Source organism: Tupaia chinensis, unplaced genomic scaffold, assembly GCF_000334495.1.
Source record: "Tupaia chinensis unplaced genomic scaffold, TupChi_1.0 Scaffold000294_5, whole genome shotgun sequence".
Classification (NCBI taxonomy): Eukaryota; Metazoa; Chordata; class Mammalia; order Scandentia; family Tupaiidae; genus Tupaia; species Tupaia belangeri.
Window position 1 is genome coordinate 2,646,886 of NW_006159782.1, and position 18,454 is coordinate 2,665,339.

Sequence of the window (18,454 nt, forward strand, 5' to 3'; positions counted from 1 at the left end):
AGAGGAAGCAAGACAGTGGTATCGACATTAGCATCCACAGTTTACTCTACCAACATCTCTCCTAGACAAAGATCTTTCATTTGAAGATTAGGGTTAGATCTAATTTCCTTTTAAAAATATTATGTGGAGGAGCTGGCAGGTGGCATGGTGCTTAAAGCACTGGACTTCCATAGGGCCAACCACAGTTCAAGTCCCAGACCTGGAGGCTTGCTTTCTCACCGCCCCCTACTTTCTCTGTCTCTCTCTGGTCAAAGTAGAAATAATAACAAATAAAATAACTCTTAAAAAAAATACTGTATGGAATTGAAAGATACACTTTGCAGTAGTAAAACTGTATAGCACGGCGAAAGAAGAGAAAATATATTCTCTTGTCTAGAAATTTATATCCACATCTTTACCAAATAACAGGACATTCAGGGAAGTCGTATGACACAGATCTTCATCTCTCTTTTTCTCAGAGAGATTCAAGAGGCAGAAAAGTGGCTCTTCCAGGCCTTTCCTTGAATGACTGCTGCCACCATAAACTATATACCCCCATCTCATATGTGCATTATGTAAGCACACAATCCATTGACAAGCAATAGGAGTAAAAAATCCAACATACATAGTACACTGAGCCCTTTATAAAAATGAAGACACTCAAATGAATCTTTCTTAGAGAAAGAAGCCAAACTTTGTGTTGTTTTGCTAGAGGGTGCAAACCTGTTTTGTAAGGGAGATGGAAAAGGACAAAGTACTCCCCAGTGGGGTGTGGTCAGGCCCCTAGGCCACAATCCCTTCTCTGCTCCATCCTGTTGGGAATTTTGGGCATGCACACATAAGTATCCTGTATTTTTTTTTTTTGGAGAGATTTTTGCTATAGGGTGCGAGCGCTCGTCACACAGAGACAGAGAGACAGAAAGCGAGAAATCACCCACCCTGGGAGGATGGCCACGCCGCAATCCCTTCTCCTCCACTGTTCTCTTGGGATCTTGGGCACGCACGCACGCACATGCGCCCGGGGTGAGTTTAAGCCACCGGGTCCGGTACTCGAACCGTGGTCGACTATGTGGGAGTCCAGTGACATAGCCATTACACCAACTGCTGGTCCCTGCCCTATATGTTTTTCAAGCAGCTGGGTCTGGGACTTGAACATGGGTTTGGCCAAGTGGGATCTACCTGCCTTAACCACCAGGCTATGGAGCTACCCCGAGAACTCTAATCTTTAATCATAGGACTTGTAACAAAATTTAAGACATTGGGTCAGCAGGTGGCATGGAGGTTATGGCAGCTGAATCTCACACAGCTGACTCTGTGGTTCAAGTCTCAGACTGGAGGTTTGAAAATCACGTGGGGCATGCATGCATGTCCAAAATCGTGACAGGAGACTAGAGAAGGGGTTACGACATGGCCAAACCCGCTGGGGGGGGGATTTCTCACTCCCCTCCGTATCTCTGTCTCTTTCTAGTGTGTATTCGTGCCCTACAGCAAAAAAATTAAGACATGTGCAGGCTAGAGATGATCACAGGTTAACTAAGAGCCTCAATGGGTAGGCATTACACATTCAAGTCCCCTAGAGAAAGGTATAAGCTATAACTAGATAATTCCGAAGACTGGGTGACATTTTTAGAATCTGGAGAAAAGTGAGGGTTTTATGGTAGAAGAGAGGTGATACTGAATTTGGTAAAGCAATATAAACACCTTGAACGTATCGCTGAGGGATTTGGTTAATGTCTTCCAATAGCACCTTGGATCTATTTCAAGTCTACTAGATGACATTTTTCATAATGATCCAACTGATTTCACAAAGAAAATCATGAAAAGATAAAATCTTCATGAAGGTAGCTACTTCTACAAGATAGAGTTTATATTTTTAAAATGCAGTCAAGTTATGTAAGTGCAAGTGTGAGTCTCTAGAATATAGCTTTTATACTTCTTCATGTGATGCTGTAAGAGTCCGGGCTATCATATGATAAAATCAGAAACAGAAATTTCTTTTCTGTTCAAATTTTTAACTGTTTCATAAAATTTCACTATTTAATCTAAAGATAATCCCTTACATGTACCTTACTTTTTAAAAAAAAAAAATCCTGCAAAGTTATAAACAAGTGGAAACAAACAACTGAAATTGAGTTTTTCAATTCAGAAACATCCAGTGCGACATTTCATAGCATCAGTCTCCAAAATTTTATAAATCACCATGACTATACACAGTCAGGGGATTAAGTATAGTTGTATTTTCAGTGATTATGAATAAGTGTAACACTCTTTGTTTAAAAAACTGAAATGAAATCTTCGTTGGGTTCAAAAACCTGAAATGTTCTTATGTGGGTAGATGCAAAAGATGAGAGAAGAAGGCAGAGAAAGATACAGGATGAAGTCCCTGGGAGCAGAGACCATGTTCCACACCGAAAGCCAGGGCATGCTTAGTTTAAATGATATGAATCAACAGAAATGCAAAATAGACATGGTAAGCACAGTACAATTATTGGGCTAAAAGAGTATCACATTAAAATTGTAATTCTGGCCAGACACTAAACCTAATTTAAAACAAAGTCAACAAAATTAACTTAAGACTTTCAGTTCACTGTGAATATTTTAGCATAAGCCAAGCCAAGTGCCAAGCCAAGTCACCACCATTTGCTATAACTTTATTTAGCATGCGAGGTCCCGAATCTTATTCAATCAACAGTTTAAAGCACTTAACAGCCCTCACCAAAATGTCTCACTCCCAAATTAACAAAAAGTCCCTCAAAAATAAAAGTGCTATATACTTACTAGGTTTCATGGCGTTGGGAACATTGGTAGGCGCGTTCCCCCAGCCTGTGGTCGCTGCTCCTGTATCATCTATCTCACCCCACCCAGGACTGCTTTCATTCGGCTCACCCCAAGCGGAAGTACCATTATCTGGAGCAGGCGGTGTGCTTTTGCTCCAGACTGTAAAGAAAGGAAGTCTCTAAGAATGGTTTGTTAAATGAAAACACTGTGATGTCCAATGGGGTGAAGGTGGCACAAATAGGCTTACTTGTGTTCTTTTAGTAGAAATAAAAATGGATTTGGAGCCAGCCTGTGGCTCAGTAGTTAAGATGGCTGGATTCTACATGGCCAGTCCCACAGTTAGAGTCTGGGTGCTGGTGGCTTGAAAAGCAAGCCAAGCACGTGTGCATCCATCTCAAAAGTCCGAAGGGTGCACGAAATGGAAGTGAAGGGATGGTGGCATAACCATTCTCCAAGTGAGGTGCTTTTTCACTTTTTCGCTCCACCCCCACCCCTACCCCCACCCCTCACTGGGGAGTACAAGTGCCCTTTGGCACAGTGGATTCAACATTGGGGGAGTGGGGCACCTGGCAATGCCTCTTTAACTCTTGACCCAGTAATTCCACTGCCAGGAAATTATATCATAGAAATACTTGTCAATGTACATGTACAGCGATGCTCACTGCCACCACTGGAAGCAACTTAAATCTATCAAAAGGGGATTGGTTAGATCAACTATGAGTTGATAAAAAGAGTACTAAATATGAATCAATTATAAGAATTCTAACGTGCTGACACAGAATACTTAAACGTATAATGAAAAAAGCAAGGTGAAGAACAGCATAGAAAGTAAAATTTTTGTAGAACTTTTAAAGGATAAAGACATTTTGCCATGAGTATGAACAAAATTTCTAAACAAGACGTAAATATCTAGGAGATTATCTTTGGGGAGTGATTCCAGGGCTTAAGATTCTTTTATTTATTATCCTTGCTTTTCTGTAGAGTTTGAAGGTCTTTACTGTAAGGATATACCTTTTTGAAATGTTAGCAGACTGTATTCTAAATGGGGAGTTAATGAACAATCTTAATTTCCTTCCTCAATCTTTTCAGTACTAGAATAAAATAACTAGTTACACATAATCATCTTCTTTATGGCCATGATTAGATTTACTAAATGCTAGGTTTACTTGGAGAAGCAGAAAATGGATTTTTAATATTACGATTAACATTTTTAAAAAAAGACTTCAAAGGTGCATCTGCTTAACTTATTGATACAGCCAACTTAACAATGCCAAACTAAGGGTGACATTACCACTGCTACTTTGAATTTATCAGGTATGATATTTTCTATTCAAATAGCAAGGGAAGAATGTTTTGGGCAACTGAGTACCACGAGGGAACAATTTCTTATACAAAGCACTACCCTTCCAGAGGTAATCATTAAAAATCATTCTCAAAGAGACAGAAACTTTCCAGATGCCCACTTTGCTATAACAGGTGATGATTACTAGAAAAACAACAGAATATTTCTCTTTGCTGGGGAAAGAGAAACACAGAGCGTGTGTCCATAGGTAGATTCAGAATGGGAATCAAGTCTATTTCTGCCATTACTTAATTTTAAAATCTAGGGCTTAATTTGGCAAAATATTAATCTTATGGGTTCTATAGACAAATACAATTACAGGAAAAAATAATTTTGGGGACTAACACAGGGTAGTCATGTTTCTTTTTGCCAAGAACATTAAAATATGTAACCAGCATCCACTATCGCTAGCACTTTATAAAAAGAGAGATTCTGTTAGCACAAAGTGGAAACTGAGGGAAAGATTCTCTGAGCAACTCTAAGTCGCTGGGGCCAGCAGGTGGCATGGTGGTTAAGACACTAGACTCCCACATGGCCAACTGCAGTTTGAATCCTGGATCTAGTGGCCAGCTTTCTCACCTGCCCTTTCTCTGATCAAATTAATAATAATAATAATAATGGGGTCAGCAAATGGTTTAGCTGTTATGTTGCTGGACTCCCCCATGGCCAACCAAGGTTCGAAGTCCCAAACCTGATGACTTGAAACTCACACGGGCTGCATGTGCATGCGTGCCCAAGATCCCAAGAGAATGGAGGAGAAAAGATTGCTGCATGGCTATTCCCCTGGGGGGGGGGGAGGGATAATTTCTCATTTTCCCTCTCAGTGTCTCTCTCTCTCTGGTGAGCACACACATCCTAAGGCAAAAAACTCTATAAATTAATTAATTAACTAATTAATTTAAAAAGGTCCTGGTCTAGGATTTCTTGTCTTCATCAAAACCTCCTAGGAAAAGCTATTGCTTACCTGATGCTGATTTACCGGTCATCGGGGTGGGCAGGTTTGGTTCTCGAGGTGCTGGGCCCCCCTGGGAATTCTTATCCCACAGATTCACATTCTTATAGTTGTAACTGTTAGGGTCTCCCCATGCTGAAGTGCCATCATCGATGTCCATTTTCCGACTAATCGACTGTGGGGATGGCTCTTCCCAACCACTGGGCTCCTCATCCTTAGGGGTGGTGGGCTGCGGCCCGCTGCTCCAGTTGGAATTGGAAGGTCGAACACTACCGGGCGGTGGCGGGGGTGGGCCTCCCCATGAAGTAGAAGCCTCTGGTTGTGGCGGCGGTGGCTGCTGTGGCTGCTGCTGCTGTTGGTGCTGTTTATTCCAGGAATTGGACTGTCTGCCTGTCTCATTCCAAGCAGGGGATCTTTTGCAATCTTCCCACCCACCTTTTGAAGCCAGGCTTGTATTCCCACCACTACCCCAAGTTCCGATTTCATTTTGCCCTCCTTCACCCCACCCAGACACAGGTTTATTTGCAGAACTTTCCCAATTGCTGTTTTTTGCTTGATCGACTTCCTCGCCCCACCCATTCTTCCCAGAAGTCCATCCTTGATTGGGCTGGCGTCCACCTCCCCAGCCCTGATCCTTGCTAGAATTCTCATTCCAAGAGGAAGATGTCTTTTCATCTGGTCGTCCTCCTCCCCAGTTGGAAGAGTTGTTGTTCTTATAGTCATTCCAGCCTCCTGTGTTCTTGGGGTCCTTCCACTCTGTAGAGGCTGAGAGCTCCCCCCATCCAGACTTCATTTGATTGCTTTGGCTGGGTGCATCTCCCCAGCCCCCTGAGTTCTTGGTCTGTGTGGCAGCGCTCTCCCACCCCTCAGTTCCTTTGTCTGATTTCCCCTCAGGCCTTGGCACCTCTTCAATATCCCACACTGTGTCCTGCTTAATTTGAGTCTGGCCCCAGCCAGTGTTGGAGAGCACCCTGGGGTCCAAATCAGTTCGGCTCAAAAGAGTCTGCAAGACAGCCTGACAATCAGGATGTGTGGGCCTGTATGACCGCCGGCCAGAATTGTGACTGTCACTACTTCCTGCTTTGTGGTTGCTTCCAGTGCTTTGACCTCCAACTTCACTTCCTGTGGAGCTGGAAGATCTTCCCCAACAGGGAGCCTGGGCATTGCCTTGGTTTTCAGGGAGGGGGTGGCCCTTCTGATTGTCCCATGCTCCAGTGCTAGAATTTGGTTGGTTTGGACCACTCCATTCTCCAATTTTCAACTCATCAGACCCAGTCGGCTGTTTCCATTCTCCCTGAGAAACCCCAGATGTCATTTTGTTCCCTTCACCCCATTTGTTGTCATTAGAGTCCTGAGGGCCAAAGTTCCAGGACCCACCCGTAGACCTATTATTGTTGTCCCAAGAGTCATTTTTTGACCCGGTTGATTTCTGAACCGAAGCTCCTTTCCAGGAGTCCTCTCTCTCTTTTCCATTGTTCCCATTGTTTCCAGAATTGCTTTGTCCAGAGACTGTGTCAGTTCCAGAAGGCCCCCTAGCTGCACCCCAAGATCCAACACTCCCAGTCTTTCGATCTCCAGTGCTTTGTGAAGGGGCATCAGTGCTCCTGGAGGTGTTCCCCAAGCCCATTCCAAAGGGCATTCCCTTATTCTCCATGGGGTTTGGTGAACTTAAGTTCAAGGAGTTAGTGTTTCCATTTTTTGGTCCATCAGTGTTATGAATTTGAGCCTGTTCTCTGCCGGAGACAACAAAATTAACACCCGCATTTTCCATCTTTGACTGCTGTTCCCTGGATGCCTGACCTACTGTGCTAACCTGTGCACTGGAATTACTATTATCAGTTTCCAATGCTCCTTTCCTAGAAGTTCCTTCTTGGACCAGTGCTGGCCAGGCAGATGGGTTGCTATTTGGGTTAAAGTTGCTGAAGCCAGAGCCAGGTCCAATTCTATCCTGACCACTCACATTCCTCCAATTTCCTAGTCCATTGTTGCTCTCTGTAGTAGAGTTGGAAGATTGAACAGATTTAGCCTTAGGGTCAGATTTCCAGACCCCAAGATTACATTCGTTCCCAGAACTTGCAGACTGGCACTGGCTCCCTTTTCCTTTGTTACTAGTGGTGCTTCCTGGCAGAGTGCTCTTCTCAGAGCCAGGGTTCGAGGCACTGTTGTTATCGGTGGTGTTTTCGGAAGAAGATTCAGTGTCTTTGCTGGCAATACAAGGCCACTCTTCCATGTCAGACCCGTCTACAATCACCTTGTCCCAGATGTGAATTGGGTTGGGGGAGGCGCCGTTGTTGGAGGAGGCTCCCGGGCCCCACGTGGAATTTGCATAATTTGAAGCAGCAGCACCTCCAAGGGTTGACTCTGGGAAAGAGATTGTCTTATCAGTCACAGCTTCACATGCATTACCCATTAATACCTGCGCTGCAAACTGCACCTGAAGAGCTCATCACATTTCCCCATAAACTAGCTTCTCTGCCCCTCTGCTTGTCTCGGTTGACTGTATCACAACTTAGTCACCTCTCCTCTTTCAATCTCCCGATGTTCAATGGCTAAGTCTAATTCCACACTTCTCAAAGCTATCTCCTTGCCATTCCTAATGACAAGGAAGGGCCTTTATTTATCCTGAGACAATGCAACTACACCCTAATCTTTGTGTATCCCATCAACTCTAAACACTCTGGTTCCAGTGTTTTTTCTAAAGCACACCTTTTGTTATATCACTGCTGTTTGGAGCACTTTCAGCAGTTCCTTAATGCAAAAGAATAAAGCTAAACTCTTTGGGCTAGAGTCTGATTAAGATACTCCATGACCTGGGAGCAACCAGTCTTTCTAGTCTGATCTTCTACTACTTGTGGAGAGGTCTACACTCCACATTACTTGACATTCCAGTTTATGCTTCCTCACCCTGGCACCATTCCATGTTGTTATCTAATTGTTTTTTCCTCATGAATTCAAACAATGAAAGTTGGTCATCTTTCTGGGCCTAGTTCAAGTGCCATTTCTCCTAGAAAGGTATTTTTTGAGCCCATCACCTGAAAATAACCTTCTCCTGGTTAGAGCCATTTTGCTAAGTGTTGGAGCACTCTGCTTATTGTGTCTTTCCATGCGCGTGCCTTTTAGGCTGAGACCCTGCCTTTCTAATGTGTGCAATCCACACAGTGGCCAGTGCAGCGCTACTCAGTAAGCATCTACTGAACAAAGACTGCCCACTGAGCTCAACTGCAAGGAATGCAAGCATCAGACAGATTAAGCAGACAAGAGTTCGTATCTCTCAGGAACTCTGACAAATTAGACTGGCTTGACACATATTTGGTAAAATCTACCATATTTGGTGGTGAAAAGATGGTATGTTCATGATAATATAATTTCTTTTTAACTTATTTTAGCCCTCTAAGCAGCTTCAAAAACCAGCAGCACTGCTGCTGCTGAGTCATAGATCGGTGGAGGCTCAGGTGCATTCAAGATTTGGCTTAATCCATAACCCAGCTATGGCCAAGGAAGGCAATGCTGCTGGAGGTGTAATGGACATTAGGACTGCTTATATGATGCACCTGCTTCACCCACAGTGGCCTAGCATGTGGAATCTACAAAGGTGCAGAAGCCTGTCTTTTGTGCTGGCATCCAAATGTGATGAACCTTCAAAGGCCAAGTAGGTGGAGAACCTTAGTGCTGAACACCAAATTGACCTTGTTGAAGCTGATGCCAATGAGAAACTAGGAAAATGGGTAGGCATCTGTAAAACTCACGGGCAGGGAAAATCCCATAAAGTGGTTTGTTGCAGCTATGTAGAAGTTAAGAGCTATGGCGAAGCATCTCACACCGAGGATGCCATCCAAGAATACTTTCAAATGCAAAAAATGAATAGAAAAATCTGACTCACAAGAAAAAAAAAAAGTGAAAAAAATATTACATAGAGAGATAAAAGTGAGGAAGTACAGAATCCCATACTCATGAGATCTCAAGACTATGTGTTAACAATGAAAAGGAGATTCTGATTCACGCGGGACCTCTGTTTCCTTTGAGGCCTGGCTATCCTCAGTTGCAAAAATGCTTCCTTTTGCAACTGTTTATGAGGGACCAAAATGGAAGGGCCACGGGCCTTTTCCTACCAGCTTTGAGCCTGGCCCGACAGCCCACAGGGGAGCCTCTGGGTAGGGCTCAACTGTGCATGAAGTCTGTGTCCTCACTAGGTTCCTTTCCATCCTTATTCTGCAGATAACAAGGTGATGACAGAACATTCTAGGCATTTCTTTGTTCAAATGCAGAACTCAAATGAGGCATACTATCACTGACAGCTATCAACTCATTGTCTGTGATGCTTGACAAGGTTCAAGATTTAAATTTTAATGCAGCCTCAAAAGACACTTTAAGAGCTAAATTAAATTCTGTTAATGAGGTTAAAAAAAAAAATTAGGGGAGCTGGAAGTTCTTAGCTGTTAGTGGACTTAAAATTTATTTACTAAAAACTCTCAGAATTTCAGGCTGGACCCATAGCACACTGATTAAGTGCTATGTGGTGAGAGCTGGATTCCACACAACCGACCACAGTTTATGAGTCCTGGCCCCAGTGGGATGAAAAGCACGCAGAGAGGGACAAGCAGTTAGCATAATGGCTATGTCGCTGGAATCCCACATAGTCGACCACAGTTCAAGTCCCGGACCCGATGGCTTAAACTCACGCCAGACGTGTGTGCGTGCGTGCCCAAGATCCTGAGAGGAAAATGGAGGAGAGGGGATTGCGGCGTGGCCATCCCCCCTGGGGGGTGATTTCTCACTTTCTGTCTCTCTGTCTCTGTCTGTCTGGCGAGCACACACACCTTATAGCAAAAACCTCTCCAAAGGAAAAAAAAGTAAAATAAAAAAGAAAAACACGCAGGGAGCATGTGCATGCATGCCTAAGCATCCTGATGGGTAGGAGAAATGGAGAAAGGCCTCCATTTCTTTCTCTCTTTTGTGCACATGCCCTCGGCATTAGAAAGAAAAAAATAAATCTAGAAGCAGAACCTTCCAGGTAAATTCCTTTACGTCTACATACAATATTTAACAAAGCTTAGAATCCAGGGTCCTCAAAAGAAATCTTGGCTTAAAAAGTCCAAATAGAAAACTGTAGAATGGTATTATTACTTGGTATCCTACCAAGATTCTGTACTGTAATCGAAGAGCTCATTCTCTCTATACTCCAAGCATTCTAGAAACATAAATAGATATCTGAATATTCAGAGCAAGCCTCCACGCAAGCTTGACTTTGAATCATACTCCGCACACAAACTTTTACATACAGTGGAATTACGGAGGCTTGGATTTATAATGTTCTTGCCTGAGATGGGAAAAAAAAGGTCAAAGAGTGATGTCGACAGCAGCGCCATCAGCCGCCCGTGCTGGGAGCACACACTTAGACGACACAGTGCCAGATGACAGCCAACAGGCACCTCTTACCAGGACCCACTCTTCTGAGTGATCCCCAAGTCTATAAAATTACGGGTTTTATGGCTTTTACACCAGGCCATGCAAGCGAAGTGCTCCTTCTCTCACGTGGCCATGAGGGTAACTCGCCAGCCTTACCTGGTGCAGTCCCACTCTCACTCTGCAGCAGCGTTCCTGTCACTTGTGCGTTGTTTGGGTTTGCTCCAGGTGCTGTGCAGGGAGGAGGCCCTGCCCCACCCCCGAGGAGCATGCAGGACGGCGGAGGAGGCTGCCCACGTTTTAGTAACACTTTGTGGTCCTGCTGGCAACGGAATCGCGGCGGCACCTCCCGAGGCATGTAGCGGGCGGCGCTTGGCGGTTGTCCGTTCGGCACTGCCACCCTTTTGGCATTGTTGCCACCATTGACTGGTGGCGATGGAGAGCTGCCAATTGGGCTGGCGGCCGTTGGTTGGCTTAAACTTGGTTTCGTCACTTCGGGCACTGAAAGAGGTTGAGAAATAATTTTTGAAATCAAATACATTTTTCTAAAGATCATTTTTAAGAAGGCTTATAAGACACTAATTGCAACATGACAATTCTCCTTTTCACTCTACTCTTGAGGAACATCATCTTTCAAAATTCCCCACAGCATCATCAGTTTACTGAAAGTAGGGTGGAGGTGGCAGGTGATAGTGACAAGGAATCGAAAACTGCAAGATCCAAGAATTACATTCCATTAATTAAGGAGGACAGGGAAGCAATCATCCTTCCCTTCTCGAAATCAATTCCCTAAAGGTTCTTTTGCAGGTGTAACTGTCCATGGCAGTCTTTAGTAAAAGGTTCAAGACCCTCAGACCAAAGGCCCCTTTGTCCACATTCTTAAAATATGTGACTCTGACAAACGTTTCCTGAAGTCCCTGAACTAAGTGAGCTAAGCACCCTCACGTGTACTCCTGGAACATGCAGTCCGTCTCCCTCTCCCACTGAAACGAACGTGTTACATGCAAATTCTGTAATTCCTGGCTCTCCTCTCCCTCACCAGGTCATGAATCCCTCAAGGGCAAGGACTCCTCTTTTATCTTTTTTTCTCAGGGCTTTTTCCTTTAGCACCCCAACAGTAACCCTAAAAGCCCAGAGAATCACAAAACTTGACTTGCTTTTGGTTTCTATGGCTACCCGAACTCAAAACTTTGTTCGGCTCTCTATAAATGTTAGAAACATTATAAATCATTTTTAAAAATCAAAATAAATTGTTCTCTTTATTTAAAATAAAAATTTCAAAGTGCAGATAGTTTCCTTATTTACCTTAAGTCATTGTTTTATAACCTTAATTTATTTTTTTTTGGAGAGATTTTCGCTATAGGGCGCGTGCGCTCGCCAGACAGACAGAGAGAGACATAGAGATAGAAAGCGAGAAATCACTCCCCAGGGGGGAAGGCCACGCTGCAATCCCTTCTCCTCCATTCTCCTCTCAGGATCTTGGGCATGCATGCACACGCACCCGGTGTGAGTTTTAAGCCACCGGGTCCAGAACGCAAACCGCGGTCGACTACGTGGGAGTCCAGCGACATAGTCATTACGCTAACTGCTGGTTCCCTTAACCTTAATTTTTAAAACGGCAGCATGAGAATGCACAGGTCAATCACAAAGCTACACTCTACTGGGCCTTTGGCCCTCCCCTTCTCAGCCCCCCAGACAAAGTTCTCTTAGATGTGTCCCTCTCTCGCTGCACTCTATCAAAAGACCATACACTTGCCAAGAAAATCTACCTGGCTAATAGGGGATGGCAGTTTTGTAGAAATAATCACCAAGCTCAGTAATTCTATTGGTTCTGAAGCTAAATCCCTCCGCTCAGAGTACTGTCAGGCCAGCTCCAGTGGCATACTGCTGTGACTGCTGAAATGCTGCTGGGCCAGCATGTGGCTTGTCTAACTGGCTCCTTTATGAGAGAGACACATCATCAGAAATCAGGGGCCCAATCTATATCCCCACCGGACACGAGTGAGCACTGTGAGGGACAGGAGAGAAGAAGGAGGTACTCAACTAACTTCTAGGCAACCCCCAGGTCCCACCAGGGCCAGTGCTGCGCCTCCCAGTAAAGAATGAAGATCAGAGCATCCATAATACAATAAGCAAAATAAATGTGCGACTTAAGAAAATAAGCTAGTCATTGTTTCCATTAATACTATACCTAGTACATGACCTGTAACAGCCAATTAATAAATAACTGCTCAAAAATGAATGAAGACTATTTCATGGCTCGTTTTCTGTTTCTGGAGGATCCATAGCACTTGGCATTCCCAGTCTCCTTTTCTCTTATCAGAATATAAATTTGCCAAAGTCTAGGGGAATAGATTCTCCCCAAATGGTTTTTAGGATGGAGGGAGCTATGCGTCTACGAGGCTGCCCTTCTACAAAAGCACCAGGCTTCACTTTAAGTTACCAGGCCTGCTACGTGCCTCCTAAAAAGGACAAGGCGGACGTGCAGCAGCCCACAGGACTGAGGCTGATGACCACCGTGACCAACTACACAACATTCACTGCACTGTCGACCAAAGAAACCTGCTGGCATCATGTGCCTGCGAGTTCCTTGCAGGCTTCTCCAGGAACTGCCCTTCTAGGGCCAGAGGTCAGTCACTCACAACTCCAAGACCCGATGAGAAAAGCCTGCAGTACCGAGTCAGTCAGGACCAGACTGGATGCCAGGACCTAACGGGATCCCTACTGTACTTTTTAAATTACATCTTGCTAGGAATTCAAGTACTGTAAGCACTGAAGGGCCAATCAGGATCCTTGACACAAACTGGAGAGCAGTGGAGCTATGAGGCAGGAGGCCTGATCCACCCTGGTTTCCAAGTCCAAACTGAAGACAACAGAATTGTGTGTGGAGCTGGTTACGCAGAATGGTGGATGATAACAGAAGAAAAAGTAATAAGTCTCAACATCATTCAGATCCTATTTGTTCCCGTGTCTTAATAATGTTTCTAAAGATGAGCCACTCAAAATAAGGACATGGTTTCTTATTTTCCAGAGAAAAAGTGTATGGCTTAAATTTGGTCTCTATGTCACAGGAAAAATGAAAATACTGCAAAAAAAAAATGCTGGGTGTCCTATTCTCTAATTAATATTCATATTTTTCTAAAAATCATTTAGGTACTGTAACGACTGAATATTTTCCCCTTTCCCCAGTCCCTTTACTTAGGCTATTTTCATATCTTTAAGTTTAAACTTCTTTTTTAAAAGACTTAATTTTATTTATTGTTATTATTTTTAAAATTTGCTAAAGGGCATGTGGGCTCATTAGAGAGAGACAGAGAGGCAAATGCAGAAAACAAGCCGCCAGGTCCAGGACCCAAATGTGGCTGGCCATGTGGGAGTCCAGCATCTTAACCACTACACCACCTGCTGGCCCCACAGCTTAAACTTCTGTCCTAGGATCTTTTTTGCCTGTTTACCTTCTCATCCTATGATGGCTTCTGGGTCCAGGGACTGACACACTTACATTTCAGGTGACTGGCTGGCTCAGTTTCTTTTTTTTTTTTTGGAGAGGTTTTTGCTATAGGGCGCATGCGCTCGCCAGACCGACAAAGAGAGACATAGAGACAGAAAGCGAGAAATCACCCCCCAGAGGGGATGGTCACGCCACAATCCCTTCTCCTCCATTCTCCTCTCGGGATCTTGGGCACGCACGCACATGTGCCCGGCGTGAGTTTTAAGCCACCGGGTCCGGGACGCAAACCGCGGTCGACTACGTGGGAGTCCAGCGACATAGCCATTACGCTAACTGCTGGTTCCCCTGGCTTAGTTTCTTAACCAATGAACAAATGAACATCAAATCGTTGGTGATATAACCTAACAGTGGTGGTGGTGGTGGTGGCGGTGGAAATCCCATCGTGCAGGCTGAGTTTTGGGGTGGCAGACCAGAGAAGGAGGAAAGGAGTGAACAGCGTGAACGTCAAGCATTTTCCTTACTGGGGAACCCTGAGTATAAATGGCAGGGCTGGGAGAGGCAGAGACCAGTGAGCAGGACAGGTGGCTGGTGCTGGCCAGGGTGAGGACGTCTGCGATGTAGGAGCCACAGTTTAAACTTCTAATCGCCCCGAATGATGAAAACTTCAAGCCGCTACTTTTTCAGACCAGAGTATTTCCCCCCATCACAACATGTTGAATTTATTGCAAGAGATAAAGTACTAGACCGCATATACTAGGAATTTAAATACACACACACACACACACACACACACACACACACACAACAAAACAACGGTAAGTGTGATTTTGACTGTTTTTAAAATTTCTAAGGGGGTCCAGCAGGTGGTATAGTTGTTAAAGATGCTGGATTCCCACATGGCTGAGCCCGGTTTGAGTCTTGACCTGGTGGCTTGCTTTCTCACTTTCTCTTTCTCTGGTCAAACTAAAACTAATAATAATAATAATAAAGTTATATAAAGTAATTAATCCAAAAATTTCAGGGGACCAGTGGATGATATAATGATTATGTCACTAGATTCCCACATAGTCAATCATGGTTTGAATCTTGGACCTGGGGACTTAAATTCACACCAGGTGCATGTGCATGCATGCCCGAGATCCCAAGAGAATTGAGAAGGGACTGCTGTGTAGCCATCCTTTATGGGAGGTGATTTCCTGCTTTCTGCCTCTCTCTCTGTCTCTCTCTCTCTCTGGCAAGCACACATGCCCTATACTGAAAATCTCTCTCAAAAAAAAAAAAAAATTCTGAGGGCTGGCCCTGTAGTATAGAGGTTAAGTGCTATGTGGATGGAGCCAGATCTCATGTGGTCAACCATGGTTCAAATCCTAGCCCCGGCAGCTTGAAAAATATGCTGGGCATATATGTGTATGCCCAGGATCCTGACAGGATGAAGAAACAGAGCAAAAAAAAGACAGTAGTACAACCGGGCCCCAAGGTGGGGTGCTTTCTCTTTCTCTCTCCCTCATACACACATGCTCTCTGGGAAAGGAAAGGAAAGGATGGCATCGAACAAAATGATCATCTAGGGCTGGCCTGTGGCCTAGTGGTTAGGGGAGGCGGACTCCTACCAACCACAGGAGTCATGGTCCTGGTGGCTTGAAAATCACACTGGGTGCATGTGCACATGTGCTTCAAATCCCATGAAGGATGGACAAGTGGAGGAGAAGGGACTGCGGCGTAACCACACCCCATTGTGGGGCGCTTTCTCCCTCTCCCCGCCTTTCTTCCTTTAACTTGCATGTGTGCCTTCTAATGAGTTTCTAAAAATTCTGAAACACTAGATTTTCAAGGCTGATGGTCCACAGTGAGTGGTCAATGTGTATTACCCATGCTCAGGGCCCTCTATCCCCATTTCATTACCATCCACACTTGCGTTTGTTCTGAGTATTTCCCTGGAAGCGTCTCTCCTCAGTAAGTCACTAGAGATCTTCACTGTCAGCCTGACGCACACTCCTCAGACTTGCCTTCTTTGTCTTTTCTGCAGCTTTTGCTACTACAGGTCATGTCCTCCCTCCCAGCTAGCTCTTCAGCTTTCCCCTTACGGATTCCTCATATTCTTGATCAGGGATCAGCAAAATTTTCCCATGAAGGATCAGGCAGTAAATACTTCAGGGTTTCCTGGCGACACAGTCTTTGTTGCAATGTCTAATCTGCACTTACAGGGTAAAGGCAGCCATAGACAATGTGTGAACAAATGAGTGTGCTCCAATAAACCTTATTTCTGCACAGTGAATATGAATTTCACGTTTTCACAAATCATGAAATACTGTTGTTCTTTTTTGCCTCAATAATTAAAAATGATTTTAAAAATGTCTAAGTCCATGAGCAGTACAAAAACAGGCAGATGATATGGAGGAGGTGTGGTGGTCAAGGCAGCTGGATCCCACATGGCTGACTAAGGGGTTCAAGTCTTGGACTTAATAGCTTTGAAAAACACACAGAGTATGTAGGTGTGCGTGTCTAAATTTCCAAAAGGAGAGTGGAGGAGAAGGGGCTGTGGTCCGGACATTCTCTGTGGGACGTGATCTCTCATTCTTTCTCTCATTGGTGATTGCATGAACCTTATAGCATAATTAAAAAACAAACAAAACAGGCAAGAGAATCAGATTTGGCCCACTAGCCATGGTTGGCCAGCTCTGCTTTTGGCTATCCCCTTAACCATAATTGCAAAATAGCAGTTAAATTTGACCATAAGTTACACCTTAAAAAAAAAAAAAAAATCACCCTAGCTCCCTGACACAGCAATGATGTGCTGTTCAAGAGAACCTGGACACTACATGTTGACCAGGGTTCAAGTCCCCTGCCTGGTTGGCCTGCAACACACCACAGGCTCATGCAAATACACAAGTTCTGATGGGTTAGAGGACTGGAGGAAGATGACGGTGACACGACCATTCTTTCCTTCCCTCCCTCATTCCTTCTTTCCCCCCATCTCGTGAACAAAGAAAAACAATATATTAAAATGAAATAAAAAAACTGAGGGTGAGGCCTGCACCCTTCCCACATTTAAGTTACTTGAGTATAGACTCCTCAGGCTCTAACGTTTAGGTGCAGCAGTTTCCCGAATCACTGTCCCAACCACATGCCTTTCACCCTTACTCTTACCCTCAAACTTGTTCCCAGTCTCATTATCTCCTAGTCTAAAAATGAAGTCAACACCCATCCAGTTAGCTGCTCATGTCAGAAACCTGGAAAATTATCTTAACTCAACCCCCCACACACACACACATACTTCCAATATCTAATAAACATTACGTTGAATTAAAGCATCTCTCCAATTCATTCCTTCTTTGCTACCACCACTCCTCCTAATCAGATTAGATTCTTCACTACCTCCCATCTGGACTAGTATTTTCAGGCCCTCTATCTGAGCCACAAGTCTTAAAACGCCTGCCATTCACTCACAGACGTGTGTCTACAAGGTGTAAAGACTGCTCCAAATACTTAGTTTATAAATCATTTAATTCGGGGGAGGGGAGAGCCCCCAGCATCAATACATTAAGAGTTCACCCAAGGCTTTCCCAACCACCACGAGCAGCACATGCCTTCTACCACAGACTAAACAGTAGTTAATTTTCTTCCATGGTCCATAATCCAGGTATGACAATGGGAAGGTGCTGTGTCCCTCAGCTGTGTCCCAGTAGGTAAAAGGGCAAGGTCATGAATTATTGCTTTGAAAAACAGTATCTAATTTAAAAAAAAAAAAATTATTTTTAGATTTTTGCCACAGGGTACCCGTGCTTGCTGGAGAGACAGACAGAAAAGGGGAAAGTGAGAAATCACCCCACAGGGAGGATGGCCACATCACAATCCCTTTCTCCATTCACCTTTTAGGATTATGGGTGCACACACACAAGTACCTAGTGTGTTTTTCAAGTCACCGGGTCTGGGATTCGAACAGAAGAGTTGGTCATGTAGAATCTAGCACTTTAACCACCACGCTACCTGCTGGCCCTGAAATTTTAATTTATACTGAGCTGGAAGTTTTCCCCTGTTGTACTGACTCACCATTGATATTCAGGGATCAGAACAAGTCTTCCTGGGCAAAACACATGACTGACATCAACCAAAGAAACGCTGAGTGTCAGGCACCAGTCCTTCACATCTCTGAAGACCTTGAGTTCCCCAAGTAGGAGGCCTTCCCAAGGTCATACATTCCTTGACCAATCTGGTCTAAACATCACATGTTCCACAGTGTTTGGTCTTTCTTTTCTCCAGTGTGGGGCCCACTGCAAAACTGTAAATACCTTTTTGGATTCAATTTCTCTCTATTAATGCAACTTAAGGTCATGTTAGCTGGTATAGATCAGTCATTTCACACTGATAACTCTTATTAAACCATCACCCTGACATCTTTTTACAAGGTGACACTGTCCTCAATTCATTACTATGTAATATAATGTTAATTGAGCTTTTGAATCCTAATCTTCATTTTATCCTTCTTAAATTTCATTCTGTTAAATCTGACCTATTATATCAATCCTTCCATCAATCTACTACATCAACT

The 18,454-nt window shown here is 44.1% G+C and overlaps 1 protein-coding gene across 9 annotated transcripts in view; it reads right to left on the bottom strand.

Annotated features, from left to right (window-relative positions):
- The window catches only part of TNRC6B (trinucleotide repeat containing adaptor 6B), a 223,687-nt gene that overhangs the window by 59,506 nt on the left and 145,727 nt on the right, over nt 1-18,454 (bottom strand). For 8 of the 9 annotated variants that reach the window (XM_006150751.3, XM_006150748.3, XM_006150753.3 and 5 more), the window contains 3 exons: nt 10,614-10,955; nt 5,064-7,412; nt 2,758-2,916 (listed from right to left, as the gene is read on the bottom strand). In XM_006150751.3, coding sequence (XP_006150813.1) covers nt 2,758-2,916; nt 5,064-7,412; nt 10,614-10,955 — 2,850 coding nt within the window. The remainder of the gene's footprint in view (nt 1-2,757; nt 2,917-5,063; nt 7,413-10,613; nt 10,956-18,454) is intronic. The other variant, XM_014588699.2, reaches the window with a different exon arrangement.